Source organism: Alexandromys fortis, unplaced genomic scaffold (genome assembly GCF_014885135.2).
Source record: "Alexandromys fortis isolate MF-2015 unplaced genomic scaffold, M_Fortis_MF-2015_v1.1 scaffold_2_1_26212458, whole genome shotgun sequence".
Taxonomy (NCBI): domain Eukaryota; kingdom Metazoa; phylum Chordata; class Mammalia; order Rodentia; family Cricetidae; genus Alexandromys; species Alexandromys fortis.
The window spans coordinates 11,270,478-11,292,068 of NW_026067930.1; the positions used below are offsets into that span (position 1 = coordinate 11,270,478).

At 38.4% G+C, this 21,591-nt stretch overlaps 1 protein-coding gene across 6 annotated transcripts in view; it reads left to right on the forward strand.

Annotated features, from left to right (window-relative positions):
- Cyrib (CYFIP related Rac1 interactor B) overlaps positions 1-17,463 on the forward strand; it is a 125,329-nt gene extending 107,866 nt beyond the window's left edge. For all 6 annotated transcript variants that reach the window (XM_050145022.1, XM_050145019.1, XM_050145018.1 and 3 more), the window contains 9 exons: positions 1,280-1,401; positions 2,833-2,938; positions 5,106-5,242; positions 6,248-6,325; positions 8,359-8,475; positions 9,379-9,458; positions 10,462-10,588; positions 12,220-12,290; positions 16,736-17,463. In XM_050145022.1, coding sequence (XP_050000979.1) covers positions 1,280-1,401; positions 2,833-2,938; positions 5,106-5,242; positions 6,248-6,325; positions 8,359-8,475; positions 9,379-9,458; positions 10,462-10,588; positions 12,220-12,290; positions 16,736-16,799 — 902 coding nt within the window. In that variant the 3' untranslated portion in view covers positions 16,800-17,463. The remainder of the gene's footprint in view (positions 1-1,279; positions 1,402-2,832; positions 2,939-5,105; positions 5,243-6,247; positions 6,326-8,358; positions 8,476-9,378; positions 9,459-10,461; positions 10,589-12,219; positions 12,291-16,735) is intronic.
- Positions 17,464-21,591: the final 4,128 nt, after the last annotated feature.

A 21,591-nucleotide genomic window follows, 5' to 3' on the forward strand; every position in this document is an offset into this window, starting at 1 on the left:
TCTGAATTTATCTTTTAAATTTGGACTGGTTTCCCCCTCCCACAAGTAGTATGTTAGCATGGAGGAATTCTGCCAGCATAGTTTATAGCGTTGTCTTAGGTATTTTATTTGTAGGAATTTATGTGATCTAGCTGAAAAGGCTTATGAAAAACTGCTTGAGCAGTTTTGTCTCAAAATAGAAAGGAGTATATTTAAAACATTTTAAATTTCCTTAGATGAAACAAATGACCATGCTATAAAAATGGGATTTCTGTTACCTTTTGTCTGACAGAGAGAAATCCAGATTTTGTCACCTATCAACATATGTTTTCTGGTTAGCACCACTGATGGTAAAGGTGCCCATATATTTGTATCCCTGGTATGATTTTTATAACTAATTATTCCTTCATTTTCTTCCTCCTCAGTCCTAGGTATGTAGAAAATTAGTATTTGATTTGGTATTTCAGAATTTGAGTGCTGATCTTGTAGCTCAGCTCAAGCTGATCTTATGTAGCTCAGCTGCTCGGGAGTTCTGTAGTGTTTTGTAGTGTAAACTCCTGTGCAGGAATCGTGACCTTCATACTCCTCAACAGAGAAGGTCAGTGACACTGCTACAGCTCGGGCCTAAGCGTAGTGTCTGCCCTTAATCCTCACATGGTCACAGTTGTTCAGATGGTTTCAAATGGTCCCTTGCAATCCTCAGTGTTGAAAGTAAAATGATCTGTATAAGAAAATAAACTGTAAGAAAATTAAACTGTAGGCGTTAGTAGGTAGGTTTCCTTTCTACTGTATTAAGATAGACTAGTGATCATTCATTTGCTATCATTAGTGACAGTGAGGCAGGCAGCACAAAAAGTGATTATTAAGCATATCAGATGCTGGGCGTGCTCATGCATTTTTATAATTCCAGCACTCGGACTGATGCAGAAGATTTATAAGTCTGAGGGCAGCCTGGTATATGTAAAAGCCAATCTGTGCTATATAGTAAGACTATATACAAAAACCAAAACTATAAATAATATCAATTTAAATTTAAATTCTCAGATTTGCTTATTGTACCAAGTTATAATTTGTAACTTAAACTAAATATTAGGTAGTAACATTTGTTTTCTCTGGCTTCTGTATAATTTGTATAAGTTTAAATTAGCTTAACTTTGTCTTCTAAAAAGTGCAAAATTAATATTGTGTAAAATATAACTCATCTTTGGAAATTTTGGTTGTTAATTGGGTTGTTGTAGTTAATACATGTACTAAAGTATTCATGCCACTGTAAATTTTCTTGTACTTTCATGCTGTTTAGATGCCCAGCCCACAGAGTCTGAAAAGGAAATATATAATCAGGTGAATGTAGTATTAAAAGATGCAGAAGGCATCTTGGAGGACTTGCAGTCATACAGAGGAGCTGGCCACGAAATACGAGAGGTAAAGTCTACAGTTATTATAGGCACTTTTCAGTAAAGGTGAATTGACTGGGTGTCACCTTGGCTTACTCTTTATCATTTTCTGGACTTGCTTGTCATGGAAAGTATTATATTTGAAAAATCACTTGGCTTTATTTCAAAAGTGGTTGCAGTGATCCATGGGCAGAAGGGTATTATAAAAGGGAAGTGCTGGCTACCCGTATGTAATAGATAATGACATCTTTGTTCGTTAAGGTCACACATGAAAATGTTTTCTCTTGGGAACTATTTATGCTTTCCTCATGTAGAAAAGCATAGAACTTTCTGGCTTCTCCCAGTCTAGTTTTCAACTCCTAAACTTTCTAGGAGAAATTGAAAGCACCAAGATGATCTTGGGCAGTCTGGACTACATAAAAGTAGGACCTTGAAATTAAAAATGCTAAAGAAATGTTTATTAGTGAGTTACTAGACACAGCTCATTTATTTATTTGCACTCATTTTATTCACAACATTTTAAAATCTGAGTTTATTCTTATTTTGCTTTTTTGATTTTTGTGTTTGTGTTTTGTTTTGTGATATAATCAGTACTAGTGCCTTGGGGGAAACAAAACTTGTCACTTCTGGTGACCCTATAGGCAGCTCCTGCCATAGTTACAGATGTTTTTCTTTCAGGTAGTGGATTTGGGTTATTTAAAGTGTTAGAGAAGGCAAAGCAAGTTGTTAGGAAAAGCCACGTTGAGTTTTGTAAAGGATTAAGAAAGCATCTGTAAGCAAAAGAAAGGTAAAAGTCAGAAAATTCATTCCCCCAGGAACACTCTAAAGAGACTGCATAATGATTTGAAGGACTAGTGTTGACAGAACTTTGTGTGTTTGGGGTCCCTCCCTAGCTCTGTTTTGGTTTCCTCCCCTTCAGAGCTGAAGCTGTGTTGTCTGTCCTCTTACTCAGGCAGGAAGCCTTAGAAAACTTGTAATCCAGAAAAAGATCTTATTTCTAAACAATTAGTATTTGCAGTATTTATAAATTGCATTTTTCAGGTTCATGTTGGCCAGGTCTCTTAGAACTGGTGTGGACTGTGTAATTTGAGTTATGACTTCTTGGCCCTTTGCCAGGATTGGTGTCTTCATTTATTGTCTTAACTTTGTTCCTTCTTGAAGACATACCAAGAATATCTCTGCAATAGAGGAAATAGTATAAAATATTTTCCTTCTGTGGATCTAAATGACACCAAGAAGTAATATGTTAACAAATAGAGTTTATTTTATTATTATATTGCATCATTATTGGGGGAAAACTTTGGGAGTTGAGAAAGTCCAAACTCAATTCCTGGGTCTCTCATTATATCTATATTTTAAATATCAGGATCTCCTTCATTTGGTAAAACTTTGCCTTAATATAAGAAAGAATATTATGATTTTATAAATCTTAACTTTTTTGTTTCTTGGATTTTGAAAGGCAATCCAGCATCCAACAGATGAGAAGTTGCAAGAGAAGGCATGGGGTGCAGTTGTGCCACTAGTAGGCAAATTAAAAAAATTTTATGAATTTTCTCAGAGGCTAGGTAAGTTTAAAACCTTGTAATGTTTACTTTGTTATTAAAAATGTTAATTTATAAAATGTGTTTATTAGGTCCAGGATTTTTTTTTTAGAAGATTTTGTGATCACAGTACTGAATTTGGCTGTGTATCTGTTGTGCATGTAGGGCAGGATGTATGTGTGCACGTGCTAATGTATTTCTAATGTCCTTAGCCCCAGATCTTTGAATTGTTTAGACCATTTTCCTCAGCAAGTTGTGATTTGTAGAAGGAAATCTGATTGTTTTGCATGCTTAAGGGTCTCAGTATAAGAAACCACATGGATGAATTGGTCTCCATACCTATAGAAAGTCCTTTCCCAGGTAATTCTAAAAACACAGACTAAAATAATCCAGGAATCTGATGACAGACTGAGATGAGCCCTATCCCTCATATTAGGGTAGAACCTAGGGCCTGGTGTTTGGTAGGCAAGTGCTTGTCACTGTGAGATATCCTAACTCTTAGGATAAACATCTGATAAAAAGAGACAAGAATTGGAGAAATATTTGTAATAGTAAATCTTTTTTGAAACTGTGTGCATGCACAAGTGCACATGTGTGTTTGGAGGCCAAAGGTTGTTGGACTGACTTTTAGTGATTACTTTTGCATCTTATTTTTTGAGACATGGTCGCTTACTGAACTAGAAGCTTATCCTTTAGGCTAAACTGATTGGCCAAGAAACTTCAGGGATCAGCCTGTATCTACCCCAGCACTGGAGTTACAGGCATATGCCAGCTACCATGCTTGGCTTTTCCATGGGATCTGGATATCTGAATCATTTTTGTGCACCGAATATTTCTTACTATAAGTTTTAGTTATAGTTTATTTTCCCAAGCATGACAGTTTTTTTTTTTTTTCAGTTATTTGCCTTTTAGTCAGAGTATCTCTGTGGTCTGTAGTTTTTGTATCCTCTGTAACCTTTGTCAGCTTAGGTCTTTTCATCTTAGTTATTTTGACTACTATATATTTAGACTTTTTCTTACGCTGTTAGTACTTAGCCTCCTTTGAGGTTGAGATGTTCACATTCTGCTGCAGCTGTTTTGGTCTCTTGGCTTTGGCCTTGATGGAAGTGGAAGAGTTATGTTTTCACTATGTAAACCAGGCTAACATTGAACTCATAGATAGCTGCCTGTCTTTGCCTCCAGCGAATTGTGTGCTCCCCACCCTACCCCCCACCCCCAAGCCCTCACTGTGCTCTTGGACCTGTGATTTTCCTGCTTCTACTTCCTCAGTGCTAAGGCAAGCAAGTATGCCAGGTGTATGTGGTAGTGGGAATTGAACCAATGGCCTCATGCCTGCTAGGCAAAGCACTATCGAAACTGAGTTACACTGCCAGCCTGCTGAAAGCTAAAGCATTTACAGTAATTGTGTTCCTATGTGCTGACCTTGTCATGTCTATGTCTATGGCCCTCTTACCCACCAGTCATATCCTTTGGGTTTTCTTCTGATAACTCAAGGTCTGGTGTTTGAGAATGGTAGGATGGCCTTTGGTAGGAGTCAGTGACAGCTGTCTCCAAAAGGAAAACTCTTTGCTGGGGCTTCCTCTTGTAGTCATATTGTCCCCTTCTTGCTCTAGCTAGACAGCTTTTCAAGCTGGATAATGACATCATCAGTTTACCATGTTAAAGCCCTACCTTCTCTGCAGTGTAAAGACTGGAATGTGAGGTTATGTGTGCCTTACAAGGTACAAGAGTGGATGTGGAGTCAGTTTGGGTGGAGGCATTAGGTTTTCCCTTTACTTTTCCACATATATGTTACTGTCACTAGACAGCAAAGTGTGGAAGCCTTTAGAACAGAAGAAAACCATGAAAATTTGCTGTGACAGAATGTTAAAGAAAAAAAAACACATTTGATCGGGTTTCAGGGTTAACTTCAGGATGCTACAGACAAGAGACACGGTGCTGTTCACCTGTGCTCTTGGTGTGTAGTTCAGGTTGATACTATGCATCATTTTGAATCTGAGTTTGTTGAATTAGTTCTTGTAAGGTTTTCATTAAACTGTAGTAGACAGTTTGAGTGTATGCAGTATTAGCGATGACAAGGTGTAGATTTGTCTTGGTTATAGCAGGAGAGAGGGAGAGTGTGTTTGTATCTGAATGTTGGTTGGGAATTGAACTCCCTGATAACTTAACATCTTTATCTTCTTTTCATTAGAAGCAGCATTAAGAGGCCTTCTGGGAGCTTTGACTAGTACGCCGTACTCCCCCACCCAGCATCTAGAGCGAGAGCAGGCTCTTGCTAAACAGTTTGCAGAGATTCTTCACTTCACACTCCGGTTTGATGAACTCAAGGTAGTGCAGTTTTTATGGTTTTCAGTGAGTAGTAGTGGGAGAAGCCTTGTTAACTTGTGTTTAAGTGATTTCTGCCCAATTGGAGAGCTAGATAGTAGTAGCTCTTAGCGTCCAATAAAGTATCCAGGAGTCATTGTTCTTGCTATAAAGAACAGCAAGGAATCCCAGCTGCTTCTCTGATGGTTTCTGTTTCCTCTTTGTCTAGTTTACCTTTTTATTTTTTAATACAAAACTTAATTTTTTTCTCCCTTCCTTGCCGCTTTTCCCCTTCACTCTTGTCCTTTCTTTGTAGGATTTATACCCATAAATCCCATGTTGCTATACAGGGCAAATCTTAAAAACAGCATTGTATTTTTTGCCTGCAGCCCTGAGTTCAAATTATGAGACCTTTGATTATTGAAGACCTTAAGTACCTTTTCTAGAAAATGGAAGAGTTAATGTTTCCAACTGTGTTATTTCATATTATATTATAACAACTGTTAATTCTCTACTATTAATACTTTGGACACAAAGGATTTGTATGTAAATATTTAGTCTGTTGGAGAAACACCCTTACATTCACTTTTTTGTTTGTAGTATCAATATTTTTGATAAACAGGCATTTAAGATATTACCTAAGATTCTTGAAAAAGGAGGAATGCATAATGCCTTTACAATTAAAAAAATAGTCTGTGGTTAGCAAAAAAAAGTAGTTTTATGGTTAGCAAGAATGCTGCAGTGTGTGGTGGCATACACCTTTAGTCTCAGCACTTGGGGAGTCAGAGGTCTGAAGGACTCTATTCATTCAAAGTCAGCATGGAATACCTACTAAGACCTTGTCTCAAAGGGAAAAATACATTGAAGAATTCAATAAATACTTCACACTTTCTTTAGTGTACCAGATAGTTGTTAAAATTATATAGGAATGTTAAGCTACCAGTTCACTTAGTTTCCATTAGCATTCAGTATATAACAGTTGTCCTTCATATATAAGAGTGTTCTTTCATACATGTCCTCCCTCTTTAGATGACAAATCCTGCCATACAGAATGACTTCAGCTACTATAGAAGAACGTTGAGTCGAATGAGAATTAATAATGTCCCGGTAAGATTATGTTTTGAATTAGGTTTAGTGGCAGTAAGAATAACCTGATTTTATTCTTCCCTTTGTTCATTCATCCATCCACTCACCAGATGATTGTTTGTTTGTTTGTTTGTTTGTTTGTTTGTTTGTTTGAGTTAGGGTCTCTACATAGCACTGGCTGTCCTAGAACCCACTGAAATCCACCAGCCTCTGCCTCTCAAGTGGTGGGATTAAAGGTGTGCATCACCGTGCCCAGATTGTTAAAGCTTATATTAAAGCTAGTAATCATCAGTAACCATAGCTGTGAGTGAAGAGCTCAAACTATAGTAAACCATATAGTATGCATTCTTTTTTCTACTGCCTTTAATTTCCACAACCACTTTAGTAAGTTGTGTTTTCTTTTATAACAATGGTACTTTAAATCTCTTTGTATATTCTTATTTAGCCTAAAAGAAATTTTTACATGAATGTTTATGGTTAGAAGGATGAATCCTGAGGAAGATTGATACGAAATGAGGAAACTAACTGCCAGTTGCAAGAGGGGTACTTGAGATCATGGACCATTATTAGCACATCTGCTTCCTACTGATGAGGAAGTCATTTCTGGGCCTTTGTCTTGGCAGCATAGTTCCTCTCTTAGGCTGCTAATCTCTTCCTATCCTCCTAAACTGTTTAGTACTTTTTTCTACTTTCAGTAAATTACACATGAAGAAAATACAGCGTCATTTTTAGGGGACCCAGGTTGTGGTAATTTGTGTCTTTATTGATACTGCAAAACTTCTATGAAGTGGTTGTTGTAAAATAGGCACCAGGCCAGCACTAAAGGGTTTCTCTGTTCTTTACAACAGTTGGGATTTATACAGACTGCCTAGTGAGAAGTGAATCACAGTGTCTGTTTGTAATAACCACCCTGTAAATCAAAACAGCACTCAGTCTTTTACCTTAACTATCACTACTCAAGAGGCCATGCACAGTAGAGAGATCTTCAGCTGGTTTACACTCTCAATAATTAGGTACAAAGCCAGTAGTTCTCAGTGTGAAGTCTCAGAGTCTTGCCCATCTTGCTTTTTTTTTTTTTCTCCTTTTTCTCTTCACTTCAGAACTCATCTCCCTCTCTCTTTCAGTTACTTTGTAGCAACATTGTGTGTGTGTGTGGGGGGGTAGAGACAGGGTTTCTCTGTAGCTTTGGAGTCTACCCTGGAACTAGCTCTTGTAGACCAGGCTGGCCTCGAACTCACAGAGATCCGCCTGCCTCTGCCTTCCAAGTGCTGTGGTTAAAGGCATGTGCCACCACTGCCCGGCTAGCAGCATAATTTCTTTTCTGGCCTTTTGGAACTGTCTGCCTACTATTGATTTTTTTTTTTAAAGGACATTTACTTGCTACTCCTTTTTATACTTGAAATGGCTTCCTATTTCTAAGGAAAATGCTAATTTAAGTAGCATTTAAGGTCCTCTACAGTCCCTGCTTCTACTTTAATTTCCACTAGTTCTATTACACTGAATATATCAGAATGTGCTCTAAGTCAATTAAAAATGTATTTTCCCTCTGCCAATAGAAATACCTTGTGTGTGTGTATGTGTGTGTGTATATATGTGCATATATGCATACACACATACATTGTCACTTGTAAAAGCCCAAGTCTTCATCAGTCCTCCCCTCTTTCTTCTAAGTCCCTTCCCTTCTGCTGCTGTCCATTTTTTATCATGGTATTGTGTGGGTCCTTTATGTTTGTAGTGAAACACAAGATATAATTTCATTACTATCCTTTTGTCTTCAAGAGCCTTTGAACAGTCTCTTGTGTAGAAAGGTGTCCCATCCAGCATTTACAGTTCTTAATGTACTTTAGTGAATAGTTCTTTTTTAAAAATTGTTTAATATTATTTGCAGTCTATTTATTTTGAAGAGTATTTAAGTAGTATTTGCATATGAAGGTCTGAACTTAAATTTAAAGGTATTTATTAGATTGGTTTAATAAAGTAGATATTCTTGGACCTTTCATGTATGTCATCACATTTAATAATTTGGGAATTAATGTCAAGTGATTTCCACACAGGCAGAAGGAGAAAATGAAGTAAATAATGAATTGGCAAATCGAATGTCTTTGTTTTATGCTGAGGCCACTCCAATGCTGAAAACCTTAAGTGATGCAACAACAAAATTTGTGTCAGAGGTGAGTTGCTGCAGACCTTTCTGTGCATTGATGCTGTCCCACTCACTGTAGATGCGATGACCTCCGCAGTGCTGTGATTCAAGTACCATCCTTAGACTGGCACCTAGAGACCTGCTTGGGCACAGCTGCTCACTTGCTTGCAGTCACTCTGGAGATACTTTGAGCATTGCCACGATGGCATTGCCTTTTCTAACCCTCCCCGTTCTCCTGTCTTTCTCAGTTAATAATGGTACTGGTACAAGTCAGAGTCTCAGGGATGACAATTTTAATTTCCTTTTTGCACTGCTTTCATCTGTCCCACAGATCACTCTGCTGGATCCTCTAAAGTACATCATATTTATGAAAACTTAACCCTGCTACATACCAGATCTGATTGCCACCCTCTTACCCACTCTTGTCTCTGCTCTTATTCCACGCTAGTCCTTTTTCTTCTGTTTAAAGTGTTTTCCATGGCCTGGAGAGATGGCCTGCTATCAAGCCTGACGATTTGAATTTGTTTCCTGGACTTGAATAGTAGGAGAGAAAAAGACTAGCACGGTTTCTCTTGACTCCACATGCACAAGAGAGTACCCACGTACCCTATGTAAAATTAATGAAATAAATCAAACTTCCCAGTACCTTCAGATTAAACTTAATATCTTAGACACACACACACACACCCGTCTCCTGTGTTTACAAGGTTGTGCTTACTCTTTTTTGAGGGCAGCAGGATCTTGTCTGTATTGTGCATGGCTCTATCCCCTGATCATGGAACAGTGCTGAGAATCACGATCATTGGCTTAGGAAATTAGAAACAGGAGCCATATCATTTGTTTGTTTGGGAGATTCTATTAATTTTTAAATCACTAAATGAAAAGTTTTTCACCTTTACTTAATTTCTTTTGTTCTCTGTACACTTTATAGAATAAAAATTTACCAATAGAAAATACCACAGATTGTTTAAGCACCATGGCAAGTGTATGCAGAGTCATGCTGGAGACACCGTGAGTATTAGCTGATCTTTTTCACTTTGGCAAAACTGATGAAGTGACTGGTATTTCAAAACACATCCAAATACAAACATTTCTGTGTGGAAAGAAATGAATTTTATCCTAACCTTCAAATGTTGAAAAGTGTACAAAGTTAAAATGCATTTCTTTTTGAACCATAGATTTGGACTCTGGGTACCACGATAAGTTTATTCTTGTCAGAACTGAATATCCTGATTTTGGGTTAGGGACAGGGAAGTGTCCCTTTCAGAGGACTGTAATTATATTCTATTTTCCACATGTTCTCAGATTAAATCAGTTTGTCTTTGTTCCCTCACAAACCTGAATTACCTGATGGCATTTGTGATACGTATAATTTTCCTATCAGCACCAGAAAGAATGTGTCTTGGATTCTTGAATAAGATATGGTTTTTACTAGAGAACTTTTGTTTTTTGCAGCACTCATTTCCCAAAGCGCTCTTCTTTACACTGTGTTAGTGAATGACTCATGGAGCAGGAGGACAAACACCTCCCACGCTTTCCTCCTGTGTAAGCGAATGGGGTCCAGGAAATGAAGGGGTACATCATACCTACCGACCCCCTGCTGGATCACAGTGTTCCCATTCTGAGTTTGGTCTCCTGCTACCTTTTTTTCTAAATCAGAGAATAAATTGAATCCTCTAATAGTGTGTTTAAATCAAGATACCCATAAAATAGCAAACTTACGTGCTCCATTGAGCTAGTAACTTAAGCACCCAGCCCCGAAATCTTACTTTAGGGCTACTTTGGCTTTCTCTAAAATTGTAGAAGAAGTAATATAATTCTCTGGTGGTGCAAATGTGGGGACCACAATATGTGGGTGGAAAGTCTTTACCACATCTATTTCCTCTCACTTGTGGAGAAGGGGTAATATTGGTGTCTCTTCAGAGATTGAAGTAGTCAGGATTGCGTGCAGGTATAATCAGTTCATTGTACACTTTATGATGTGTTTCATCCATACAAATCTTCTGCCCTCCAGGGAATACAGAAGCAGATTTACCAATGAAGAGACAGTATCATTCTGCTTGAGGGTAATGGTGGGTGTCATAATACTCTATGACCACGTGCATCCAGTGGGAGCATTTGCCAAAACTTCCAAAATTGATGTAAGTTGCATATTGTTTGATATGATTGCGAACTATTTTCATGCATGGAAATGATAAGGTTTTATTTAAAGAGTTGCAGGCTGGACTGACAGTCTCCAACCATAGTTTGTGATACAGTTGGAATTCCTTCTTCTCCACTGTCCTGTATTTCTGGTTGCTAGTTAATATGCAGGTGTTAGATGATTGAATGTAATGTTACTGATAGGTGACTGAATGATAATTTTTAGTATTTTTTTGTCATATCTCTAGTAATTACATATATTTTCTAATCATATCCTCTGGCCAATAACCAAAGATAAGGTTTATTTTGGAATGTATATTAAAAATCAGCATTGATACCTTTTTAAGAAAACTGGAAGATCCTGTGTTTTTCTTTCCTTTTCCCAATCATCATAGTTTATGACTGGTTTCTACTTTCCGTATCTGCCTGGAAGTTCCTATTAAAAATGAAATGTTTTTCTCATTTCTTTACCTATAGTTTTTCTGGTCACTCTTGAGCATCAGCATTCTAACTAGGTTTGGTGGGGATTATCTGATAGTCCCCCTTTTATTACTACTTCAAGCTGTTGGCACGTTAGATTTGAATTATAGATTACTAGTTTTTATATGCATCTGTTTTATATAAAGAAAAATGAGTTAGCGTTAGCTACTTGTGTGGTAACTATGTCCCAGAATTTACATTGTTCCTGTGTGCCTGTGAACATTGTTCTAGAATTTCCCCTTCACTCGAGCAGCTTCACTGTAGGAGATTAAGTAATAGGATTGTGAGGAAGTGGTAGAATGAGGCTAAACCCACATCTCTTCTTTCCAGTCTTTGTGGCCATGCTTTTCAGGACAACCAGGCTGATCTTTGAAATACCTATCATCTTTATTGAGTTTGTCTCCCTATGGGTAGCCTGTTGTAGTCCCTGCTGATTGCCTGTCAGTCAGTCCTACCTGAATCATCTGGCTTCCCTAACTCCCTTCTCAGCGCTACAGGATTCCTGTTTGTCCTCAGCTTGTCTCAGGCTACCTTTTCTTGCAATTACTGTGTAGTGTCCTTTTCAGGCTGTCCTCCCTTAGTTCAATAGTCTGTGTGGAACTTCATTTTGACTTATGGCATTTTCAGAAAGCTTTGTCTCACTGAGAGACTGAAAATAAAAGCATTTGCTACTGCTCCCACCACCCAAGAGTGAATAATTCTACATTTATAGTATATGGTCTCTTCAGTTCTCATGTGGGATTCCCTTCTGTATGCTATGAATGTGTTTTATTATCATTGGTTAATAAAGAAACTGTTTCAGCCAATAGCTTAGCAGAGTAAAGCCAGGTGGGAAATCCGAACAGAGATATAGAGAGAAAGAAGGTGGAGTCAGGGAGACGTCATGTAGCTGCCCAAGAAACAAGAGGTAACAAACCACGAGCCTCATGGAAAAATATAAAATGGGTTAATTTCAGATTAAAGAGTTAGCTAGAAATATGCCAGCGTCATCAGTCAAACAATGATGTAACTAATGTAGTTTCTATGTGATTATTCGAGTCTGGGTGGCCAGGAAACAAACATGCAGTCTTTGGTTATACATTTCTATAGGTATTTTTTTTAATGAATGTTATATTAAGAAACAGATATTTACTTTTTCTTTTCTCCTCAGATGAAAGGTTGTATCAAAGTTCTTAAGGACCAACCTCCTAATAGTGTAGAAGGTCTTCTCAATGCTCTCAGGTATGTATATGTACTTAAGCATGACAGAAAATTGTGTGTTAAATGTTTGAATACCATCTAAAGATATGTCAGTAATGTTTAAGCTGGAAGTTTTGCTTATTGGTAATGTTGCTTCTGAATAGTGGTACAAATTGTATAACGAGGGCTGTGTGTAGCAGACAAATGAGAAACTAGCTTCATTTCTTGGCCCAAAATTTTGCTCTGCTGTTTGCCCCTTTGAAGCAGGATTGCTTCTTCTAACTCTAATGTATGCTGATTTACAAACATGGGGAAATTTAAAGAAAAAAACATGTGATCTTATCATGTGCTTGTAACTTTCTAGTTGGCTTTTTCTTATGCATGTAGAGGTCATAGTTCAATATAATTGTTAGCCTGTTGATACAGCAATATGAAGTTCTATGAGAGTTCCTTTTCTCTTAAGTAGCTTAGTGGCATTTCTGTGTCTATGGTACCTTGATATCTTTGTTCTGAGGAATCATTGTTGATTTAGTTACTGAAGCTTCTGTGCTTGGAATGAACTTAAACATTTCACAACCTAGAAACTAATTTTCTATACTTTAGTATGTGAGGCTTAGGCAAAAAATAGTATGCAAACAGAAATATTTGTGTAGTGATGTTTATATCAGAAAGCAAATGTCAACTCATTTTGGCTGAGGGAAACCTTTATATGTCTTTATTATGGAAAGTGCCTATAAGCAGTTTCTGCCTGAATACAGGAGAGCTACTTTAAATGAATATTAGAATGAAAAATTTAGTTTAATTAAAATCTAGTTTAATTAAATCTTTATACTATCAGGCTACACACATGGTGTTAAGAATTTTTTTTCTTAGTTTTGTAGCACAAACTACATTTTAATTTTAGCTATGTAGGACACGGGGCCTCTTTACTTCCTCTCTGTATAGTGTCTATGTCTCATTCAGCTTCATTTTTTATCTTCTAATCTGTTTTTCCTAAAGGGTCTGTCAGTTGCTTCAGTCAGCTGGTGTCAGGAAATCTGTATGAAATGTATTGTTAAAACTTAGGAATAAATAGTCGGTCACGGTGGTTCATACCTTTAGATCTCAGAGGCCAGCCTAGTTTACTTAGTGAGAGCCGCCTCACAAAACAAAAACAAACATAGAGGTGAGAATGCTGAGGGTTTTAGTGCTTGTTTTGTTACCTTAAAGGAAGCATGCTAAAAGGTTAGCTAGGTACCACAGTGTGTTGTTTTAGAACTTATGGGCGGCGATTAGCGCAGCCCTTTTTCCTTCTTCTCAGAGCAGAAGGGGCAATAGTGTTGAGTACAACAAGACTGAAGTGGAGTATATGCAGGACTCAGTGCTGAGGACAGCAAAGTGTCCTGCTAGTTTAAGTTGTAAAGAAAACTTGAGAACTGATTTGTTCATAGTGAACAAAGTTCTGTATCTGGCTCTCAGTGTTTTTGTTTTTTAATCTGAGGGTTTGTATACGAGTCATTGTCCTTAGATGCTTCATAGTAGGGACTTGTGTCATTTCATGTCACCACATATTTCCAGTAAGTTCTTGACTGTGAGCCTTCTTCTCACCATGGGGTTGTAGGCACTTGCTGCCTCTGCATTTTTATCACATGAACTGTGCAAGTGGTCCAGGTTCTGAGGAACCAGAAATGGTAGAGTTTCATTCTTCAAATTGGATTTGCTTTATGATACTCCAGTCTTTAGTTCACTATGTGCTGAACTTGAGTATGCTTCAGAGTAAGTGATTGTAAAACATACAGAGTTCCAGGTTCCTCCCCTAGAGTCCCTTTCCTCAGATCTCAACTTGGATCTGAGTTGAGACTCGGGTTCTCTCATTTTAAATATATACACTAGCGAACACTTCTTAAAACACTGCTGAAACTACTCTTTCTCGTAGCAACCAAAACAAACAAAAACTTTCTGCAAAATTAATAAAAAGATTTTGAGTAGAATTATAATTGTGCATATATTTTGAAATATTTATATAATGCCTCGAACTTATAGTATGCAAAAAGAGAAAGCAATGAGTCATGTGTACATTAGGGTTTTTGTTGTTGTTGTTGTTGTTGTTGTTGTTTTGTGTTTTTGAGAACTGGAACCAAATCTTTTTAGTTTTGAGAGGGAGCTAGAGTTGTAAATTCAGGTTTAGTGCTATAATACTACTTGCTTCTTTACTGAACTTGAGGGTAAAGGTAGCCAGCCATTGTTTTCTAGTTGAGAAGCTATGTGCACTTAAAGTAGGACTTGGGCTTTTTGTGCAAATGAAAATAAATCCATTTATCTCGTATGCTTTTCTTTACACAATCAGTGCTGTTGAATTTGTAATTAAGAATGGTGATGTAGCACCTCTGGCCTGGCCTTCCAGGGTAGGTAAGAATACCTGGTCTGCCAGGAGCACTACCACATCCCTCAGACACAGTTCCAGGGAATGTAAACATTGCTAACTATTATATGGTATAGACTTAACTATTCCTGTTCTTGAGCTATTTTTAGTAAAGAAGCAGGGGGAAAAAGCCATGTAGATGGATGGCATCTACTTATTCATATCGAGTGGGTGATGTGTGGCCATATATGCTTTTTCTATTTAAATAAAACAGTTAAATCTTTGTCCTATTACTACCATTTCACTAAATATTCTTCCATGGGAACAATTCTCAAGCTGTGGATCGTGACCCCTTTGGCAAACCTCTATCTCCAAAAATATTTATATTCATAACACTAGCAAGATTACAGTTATAAAATAGCAACGGAGATAATTTTATGGTTGGGGGTTACCACACATAAGGAATCCTATTTAAGGGCCATAATGTTAGAATGGTGAGAACCACCGCTCTGTGGACTTCTCTTTCCAGCCTCATAGCCTTCCTTCCATCCACCCATCATGTATGGGGCACTCCAGTGTTTTGCCATGAGAACAGTTTGGAAGGTGACTACTGATGTGTGAGAAAAACGTCAGTCCCTTCACCTTTAACAAAGAATTTAGATAGCATCTTCACTTTTAAAGAGTGTTTGGAGCAAACTTAACAGTTGTTTACATTTCTTTAACATAGATTGTATACCTTTAAAGTGATCTAATCTTTGAAAATTATGTGAAATGCTTATAAGCCAAATCAACCTGTTTGAATTATCTTCTGAATACATTCATTCCTCACTGAAGCATTGCAAACCTGTGTGTCTAATGCTGCTAATCAGGTCCAAATTCTAGACATCTCCTTTACTCCTCAGGTGAACATCCTGTAGCTCCTCCAGCACTCACTCGGTATCACGTCACTCCTTAAAGGTGTTTGCTGCCTTGACCTCCAGATCCTGCACTCGGGTTTCTTTCCTATGCCCTCCTGAGCTGTTTCCCACTTGCAGCCTTTCTTATGCTCCACTCCCAAGCCTTCTGTAAGATTTAGTGCTTGGTTTTTCTCAGATAGTAACTCCTGGAAGACTTTGTAGACTTGCTGACTGGTGGTGTATTATTTACAGGGATCCAGTGTTTAATCTTAAAATGGCTACTCTTGGAAGTATTTTAATTTTATTCATTTTTTTTAGTTGATTATTATTTTGGATTTGTATACTTGTTCAAAATGCACTTACCAGGAAATAAAATACTTAGAGAATGTAGATATTTTAGGGCACTTTTGGTTTTTCAAGACAGGGTTTCTCTGTGTACCCCTAGTTGTGCAGGAACTTAACTCCGTAGACCTCGCTGGCCTCAAACTCACAGAGACCTGCCTCTGCCTCCTAAGTGCTGGGATTAAAGGTGTACACCACCACTGCTTGCCAGGGCACTGTTTTTATACAGTGTAGAGTGAAACTGTAAGGGGGCTGGAGTGTGAGTAAATATTTTAGACTTTGAAGGCTGTTTTCTAGAGTAGCTACTTAAATCTTCCACTGTTCAAGAAGGTAACCTCAGATAATACATGCATTAATTAACTTGGTATTTTTCCAGTGCAACTTTTTAAAGTATGTTTTTATTTGACAATTTTATACATGTGTTCAATGTATTTGGCTGTGACTGTTCCTCCTTTCGTGTGTGAACAGTAAAATTTCAATTTTATATGCAAACACCAAGTATTGCCTATGTTTTGTTCACTTATTTTTCTACCTCAGTGATCCAAAATCTAAAAAAAGTATATGTACTTAACTCACATGCCATGCAATAAAAGGTGGTGGAATGCATTTGCTTCAGGGCCATAATTGCCAACACCTGGGATGGAGCTGTAATTTTTATCCAGGAGCGGTAGCTCATTGTTTACTTCAGAAGTTTACTTCAGCTCATCATTTCAGCAAGGTGCTTATAGCTAAGTGACCAGCAACAGGCTGTGTATTGGGTGGGGGAGAGAAGCAGAGCGAGGCTGATCAGGATTCAAGCTGCCTTCCTAAGGTGTGTTTGTGAGATTGATTGTCTAGCTGCTCGTCTTGCCCTGTTACAAAGCCCATCCCGATATCCATGCCCTAACACTGATCACTGTTTCTCACAGGTACACAACGAAACATTTGAATGATGAGACTACCTCCAAGCAGATTAGGTCCATGCTGCAGTGAGAGCTGTGGAGCGAGCCCTGCTGCAGATGGAGCGGTCTTCTTCAGTGACTGAGAATGCAGTCTCTAGTGATTGCCATTAAATCTCCTCACTCTTGCTTCGGTTTCTTTCCTCTGTTCCTCTTCCCACTTTTTTAATCATGTTCTTGTTCTTAAGACTTCTTTTCTGTGCCAAAATCAGTAAAGTTATACTTTGAAAGGGATTTTGTCCTTTCAAAACAGGCCATCTAAGGCAGCTAATTATGCATTGCATTGAGGTCTCTACTGAGAAAAGTTCTGTGACTTGAACTAAATATTTTTAAATGTGGATTTTTTTTGAAAACTAATATTTAATATTGCTTCTCCTGCATGGCAAAACTGCCTATTCTGCTATTTAAAACCCTCATGAATTTATTTTCTACTGCCGCTTTTTCATGTTCAGCCAAAATGTTTAAATTAACTGTGTTGTACAAATGGTACCCAACACAAACCTTTTTTAAATTAGTAAGACTTTTGTTGAAAGTTTTAAGTTTGCATTTTGACTTTTTTTTTTGTAAGGATGTATGTTGTGTGTTTAACCTTTATTAACTAACGTTAAAAACTGTGATGTGTGCGTAGAACATTACGTATGCATGTTCATGTTTAAGAATGGCTGTTGATAAAATAAAAATCAGCTTCCTTTTTCTAAGTGTGGCTTGATTTACTGAGATTTCTGGAAGTTCTCCTTGTATATATTTCTGTGGAATGCATAGACACATTACATAATTTTTCTTTCTTTTAGGGGATAGCTATGTCTTTTTCAGTTGTATCTTTCTTTACTTTTGCCTATGTACATAACTTTAACTGCTTTTAAAACTGTTGTATATAAGATGACCAGTGATTGTGTCATTAACTTGACTTCTGTTTTGATTCAATCTTGTGTGAGTGTAGTCGTAGAAGGAAAACCACAGTTTCTCAGCTCTCAGTTTCAGGAGTGGAAGGGCAGCAGCAGGAAGCACAGGGTGTTTCAGAAGCAGGATGAGCCTTGGCATTGGAGGACAGTGAGCAATAAGAATACTTCCCAGAGGAAACGAAAGACTCCATCTCACTAGTGCTAGAAAGCTACTGTGGGTTTCAGTTTAAAACCCTAACACCTGAGTTGTCAAATCTATCGTGCTTCAGAGAGAGGCTGCCAGAAGGTTGTCTGATTGTCCTGTCAGGGCTTTCTGACAAGGTGATGTGAGGTGTGGTACAGTTAAAGTGGTTGACCATGGAAGAGGATCACAGGCTTCCCTTGGGGTCTCCTTCAGAGCACAAAGCACTTGGTGGTAAAGTTCCTGTTGACTTCTCTGGCTTCCGGCTCACTCCTGTCCCTCTTCGTACCCTGTTCTCCAGCCAAGTGTAACTACTTGCTGTTTACAGATTGTTCCATGTGGTGTTGCTTCGTGACTCTGGTCTGGCACAGCCTGAATCTGGTCTCCTTTTCTTCCTTATGACTGTCTAACCAACACCAGCTTTCATCTTTTAGAAGTCAGCTTCGATTACTTCCTCCTGAAAATCCTTTGGATGATCCAGGCCATGTTTTCTAGGAGTCCTTTAACAGTATTATAATGAGTTTAGTAGTGCACTTTGCAACAGGCAGTGTCTGTCTGGAACCTGAACATATGGCTTTATTTGGAAGAAGGGCATTTTCAGGTAAATGTAAGGACCTGTGGATGATGTCAGCCTACATTAAGGTAGACCCTAACTCCATTGACAAGCCCTTGTAAGAGAAAAAAAGGGGAAACAAGACACAGTGGAAATCCTGGGAGGAGAGAGGCAAAGTCGAGCAGACATCATGCCTTGAAATTCTGAGCTACAGAAGCTAGAAGAACATCGTGGAACAGTTTTCATCAGAGCCTCCAGGAGGAACCCAACCCTGTTGGCTGCTTTTATTTCAGACTTCTTTCTTCTATCATGGTGAAAAAATAAATTTCTATTGTAAGCCACCTAGTTTGTGGTAATTTGTTACAGTCAACGAAAGCACTGAATACAACTGTATCACAAAAACAATCCTAGTACTTGACGCTTTGGGATCTTTTTACTCTTGAGAAATTATAGTATTGAGATACTATGAAGACTGAGAACGTGAGAGAAGAGCCATGTCATATTCCTCCAGTATCCCAAGGAAGGATCTTGCACAGTACCTAAATATGGATAGCTACCAAGTTAGTGCTTGTATGGAGTGAATGAGTACAAATAAATGAAATAAATGTAGTGATACTGCTGTGGCCTTTCCAGGTAACATGGTTCACGCTCTGCATGTTGAAGATTAAGTGGGCTAAAAAAACTTAACTTTAGCCTAGGGGTCAGTAGCCCAGGCTCTGGACCAATCCACCTTCTTCTGTACCTATACAGCCTGTGAATTAAGAATGATTTTTAAAAGGTTGGCGGAATAAAGGATAACAAATGTTTTTTTAAAAGTTGAAAAAATATTTTGTAGCATGAGAAAGTATATGAAATTCAAACTCCAGTGTTGATAAATAAAATTTTATTGAACATAGCCTCTTTATTTGTATATATATGTGTATATTATTTATGGCTATTGCTCATTGTACCAGCAGAATTGTGGCAAAGATCACATGGCCATCAGAGGCTAAAGTTAGGTACTGGCCCCATACAGAATCTGCCCATCCATGCTTTGGTTAGAAGGAAGAACAGGTTTATTTGACAGCCTCGAATAATGGGGACACACACACACACACACATGTGTGTGACAGATGAGCTGCCTCTGATGGTGTTGGCATGTACTGCTCAGGAAACTTCCTTCGGGGTCAAGGATTCTGGGGCTGGGCATAGCACAGACCAAGCAAAGGGTCTGCTTGTCCATTGGACAGAGGTTGACCCTGCTCTGCTGGTGGTAAATCTAACCCTGAAGCTTGCCACCTTTTGCCCCTTGTGGTTTTCTAAAGTATGTTTCTGTCAGCAAATGCCTCAGCCTGGTTTTGACCCATGTGTGTCTGGTTTGAAACAGTAGGGTAAGCTATGATGTCATCTCTTCTACCAGTGCACACCCATGACTTGTCAGAAGTGTGGCGGTTTCAACCTCTGTTGAAAGATTTAGATTTAGCATTCTGGATCTCTTAAGGTTACTGTAGATATTTTAGACTTACAAGGATAACTGGCATCTGTTGTGCTCAAATTTAAGTTTTTGAGTTGAAATACTTTTTGAGTTTGAAATGCCATTCTGGTTCCTTTTGAGATTGTAGTAACTGCCATGCCAGAAATTCTTAAAGGACTAGCCCATCAACTAAGTAAGAATGGAAGACAAGTGGATTCAGAGCCCTGACACCCAAGACAGCACTGTGCAGAAGCTCTCTTCCTCATCAGTGGAGAGGGATAATTGACTGATCCCCATACCACCAGGATGTCTCATGTTTTGTCAGCAAGGCATTAGTACTGTGATAAGTTAAAACAAAGTTTAGTCAGTGAGCTTGAGTATATTCAGCTTCCTTCTTTAACTTGGTGTGACTTCATTTAAATATTCTGTCCCCAAACAGGAAACACTGGTATGTCTTTAGAGAAGGCCTCAATAAACCAGCTGGTCAATGCCTCGGCCATTTGCAGGCAAGGGGTGCTCAGTGTTAGTATTTTGACCATCATAGCTTTACAGTATACTCCTGGTATGCTGTGTAGTAATGTAGGTTTTCCATTCTAGAGAACACAACTGGCTCTCAGTGCTTAGTGAAGGTGCTAGACCTGTATAATTTGAATAAACTGATGATATATCTTGTAATGGCTAGATGGAAATATTCTGCATGCTAGTGGTTTTCTGAACAGCAGGTCATTGGCCTGAGACTGAAACTATTTTTAAAGATTTTTAATTATGTGTCTTTGTGCATATGTATACACAAGTGTGGGTGCCTGAGGAAGCCTAAAGATGGCATTGGGTCCCCTAGAACTGGAGTTATATGTAGTTATGAACTAACTGCTCAGCATAGGTCCTCTGTAAGAGCAGTATGTGCTCGTCACCGGTAAGCTCTTCTTCCAAATCTCTAAAAAAACAATTTTTAAAAATTTAACATTTTGCAGTTCTTGGGGTGTGGAGTTCAGGATCATTCACAGGCCAAGTAAGTACTCTACCACTGAGCTACTTGCCCAGTCCCTACAATTGCTTTTAAATGGCAAGCCCTGTTGAGTTCAGGGAGAGTATTGACAGACCATCTCTAGTGAATAGGTAGCCACAGCCTGTGTACTAGGATGACGATAATGAGTTTCCTCCATGCATAGGCAGGGCATTCTAGGTTGAATTGAGTAAGTCTCAAGATAGCACATATTGGCATGTATTGTCCGTATCTCTTCTGGTTGTCTATTTACACAAAGTGCCAGTATCCTGAAACTTTTCTAAGAAGTGCTAAAGATTTACCCATTGTGTAGGAGAAATAGTATAGTTTTTTGTAAGTCAAGTGGGCCTGGGCCACCTGTAGCTGCCTGTGTGTCCTTAGAGCCACTTTAAGTCGCTGAAGCTGTCATATCCTTGGCCGTAAGTAGCATGGTGTTCATGAGTATCTCATGAGTTGATACTACAGTAGTTAGTATTTCTGTTACCACAGCCTCCTGAGGCGCACACCATACCAAGGTGCAAGTCTTCACACCTGAAAGTCAAGTTACTGTAACTGTGAAGAAGTGGTGTGTATCTGAATGTTTTGCCTGCCTGGAAATGTACCATGTGTATGCAGTACTCCCAGATGAGGGCATCAGATCCCATAAAACTGCAGTTATAGATGATTGAGAGCCACCGTGTGGGTGCTGGGAATTGGACCCTGGTTCTCTGCAAGAGCTGCCAGTGCTCTTAATC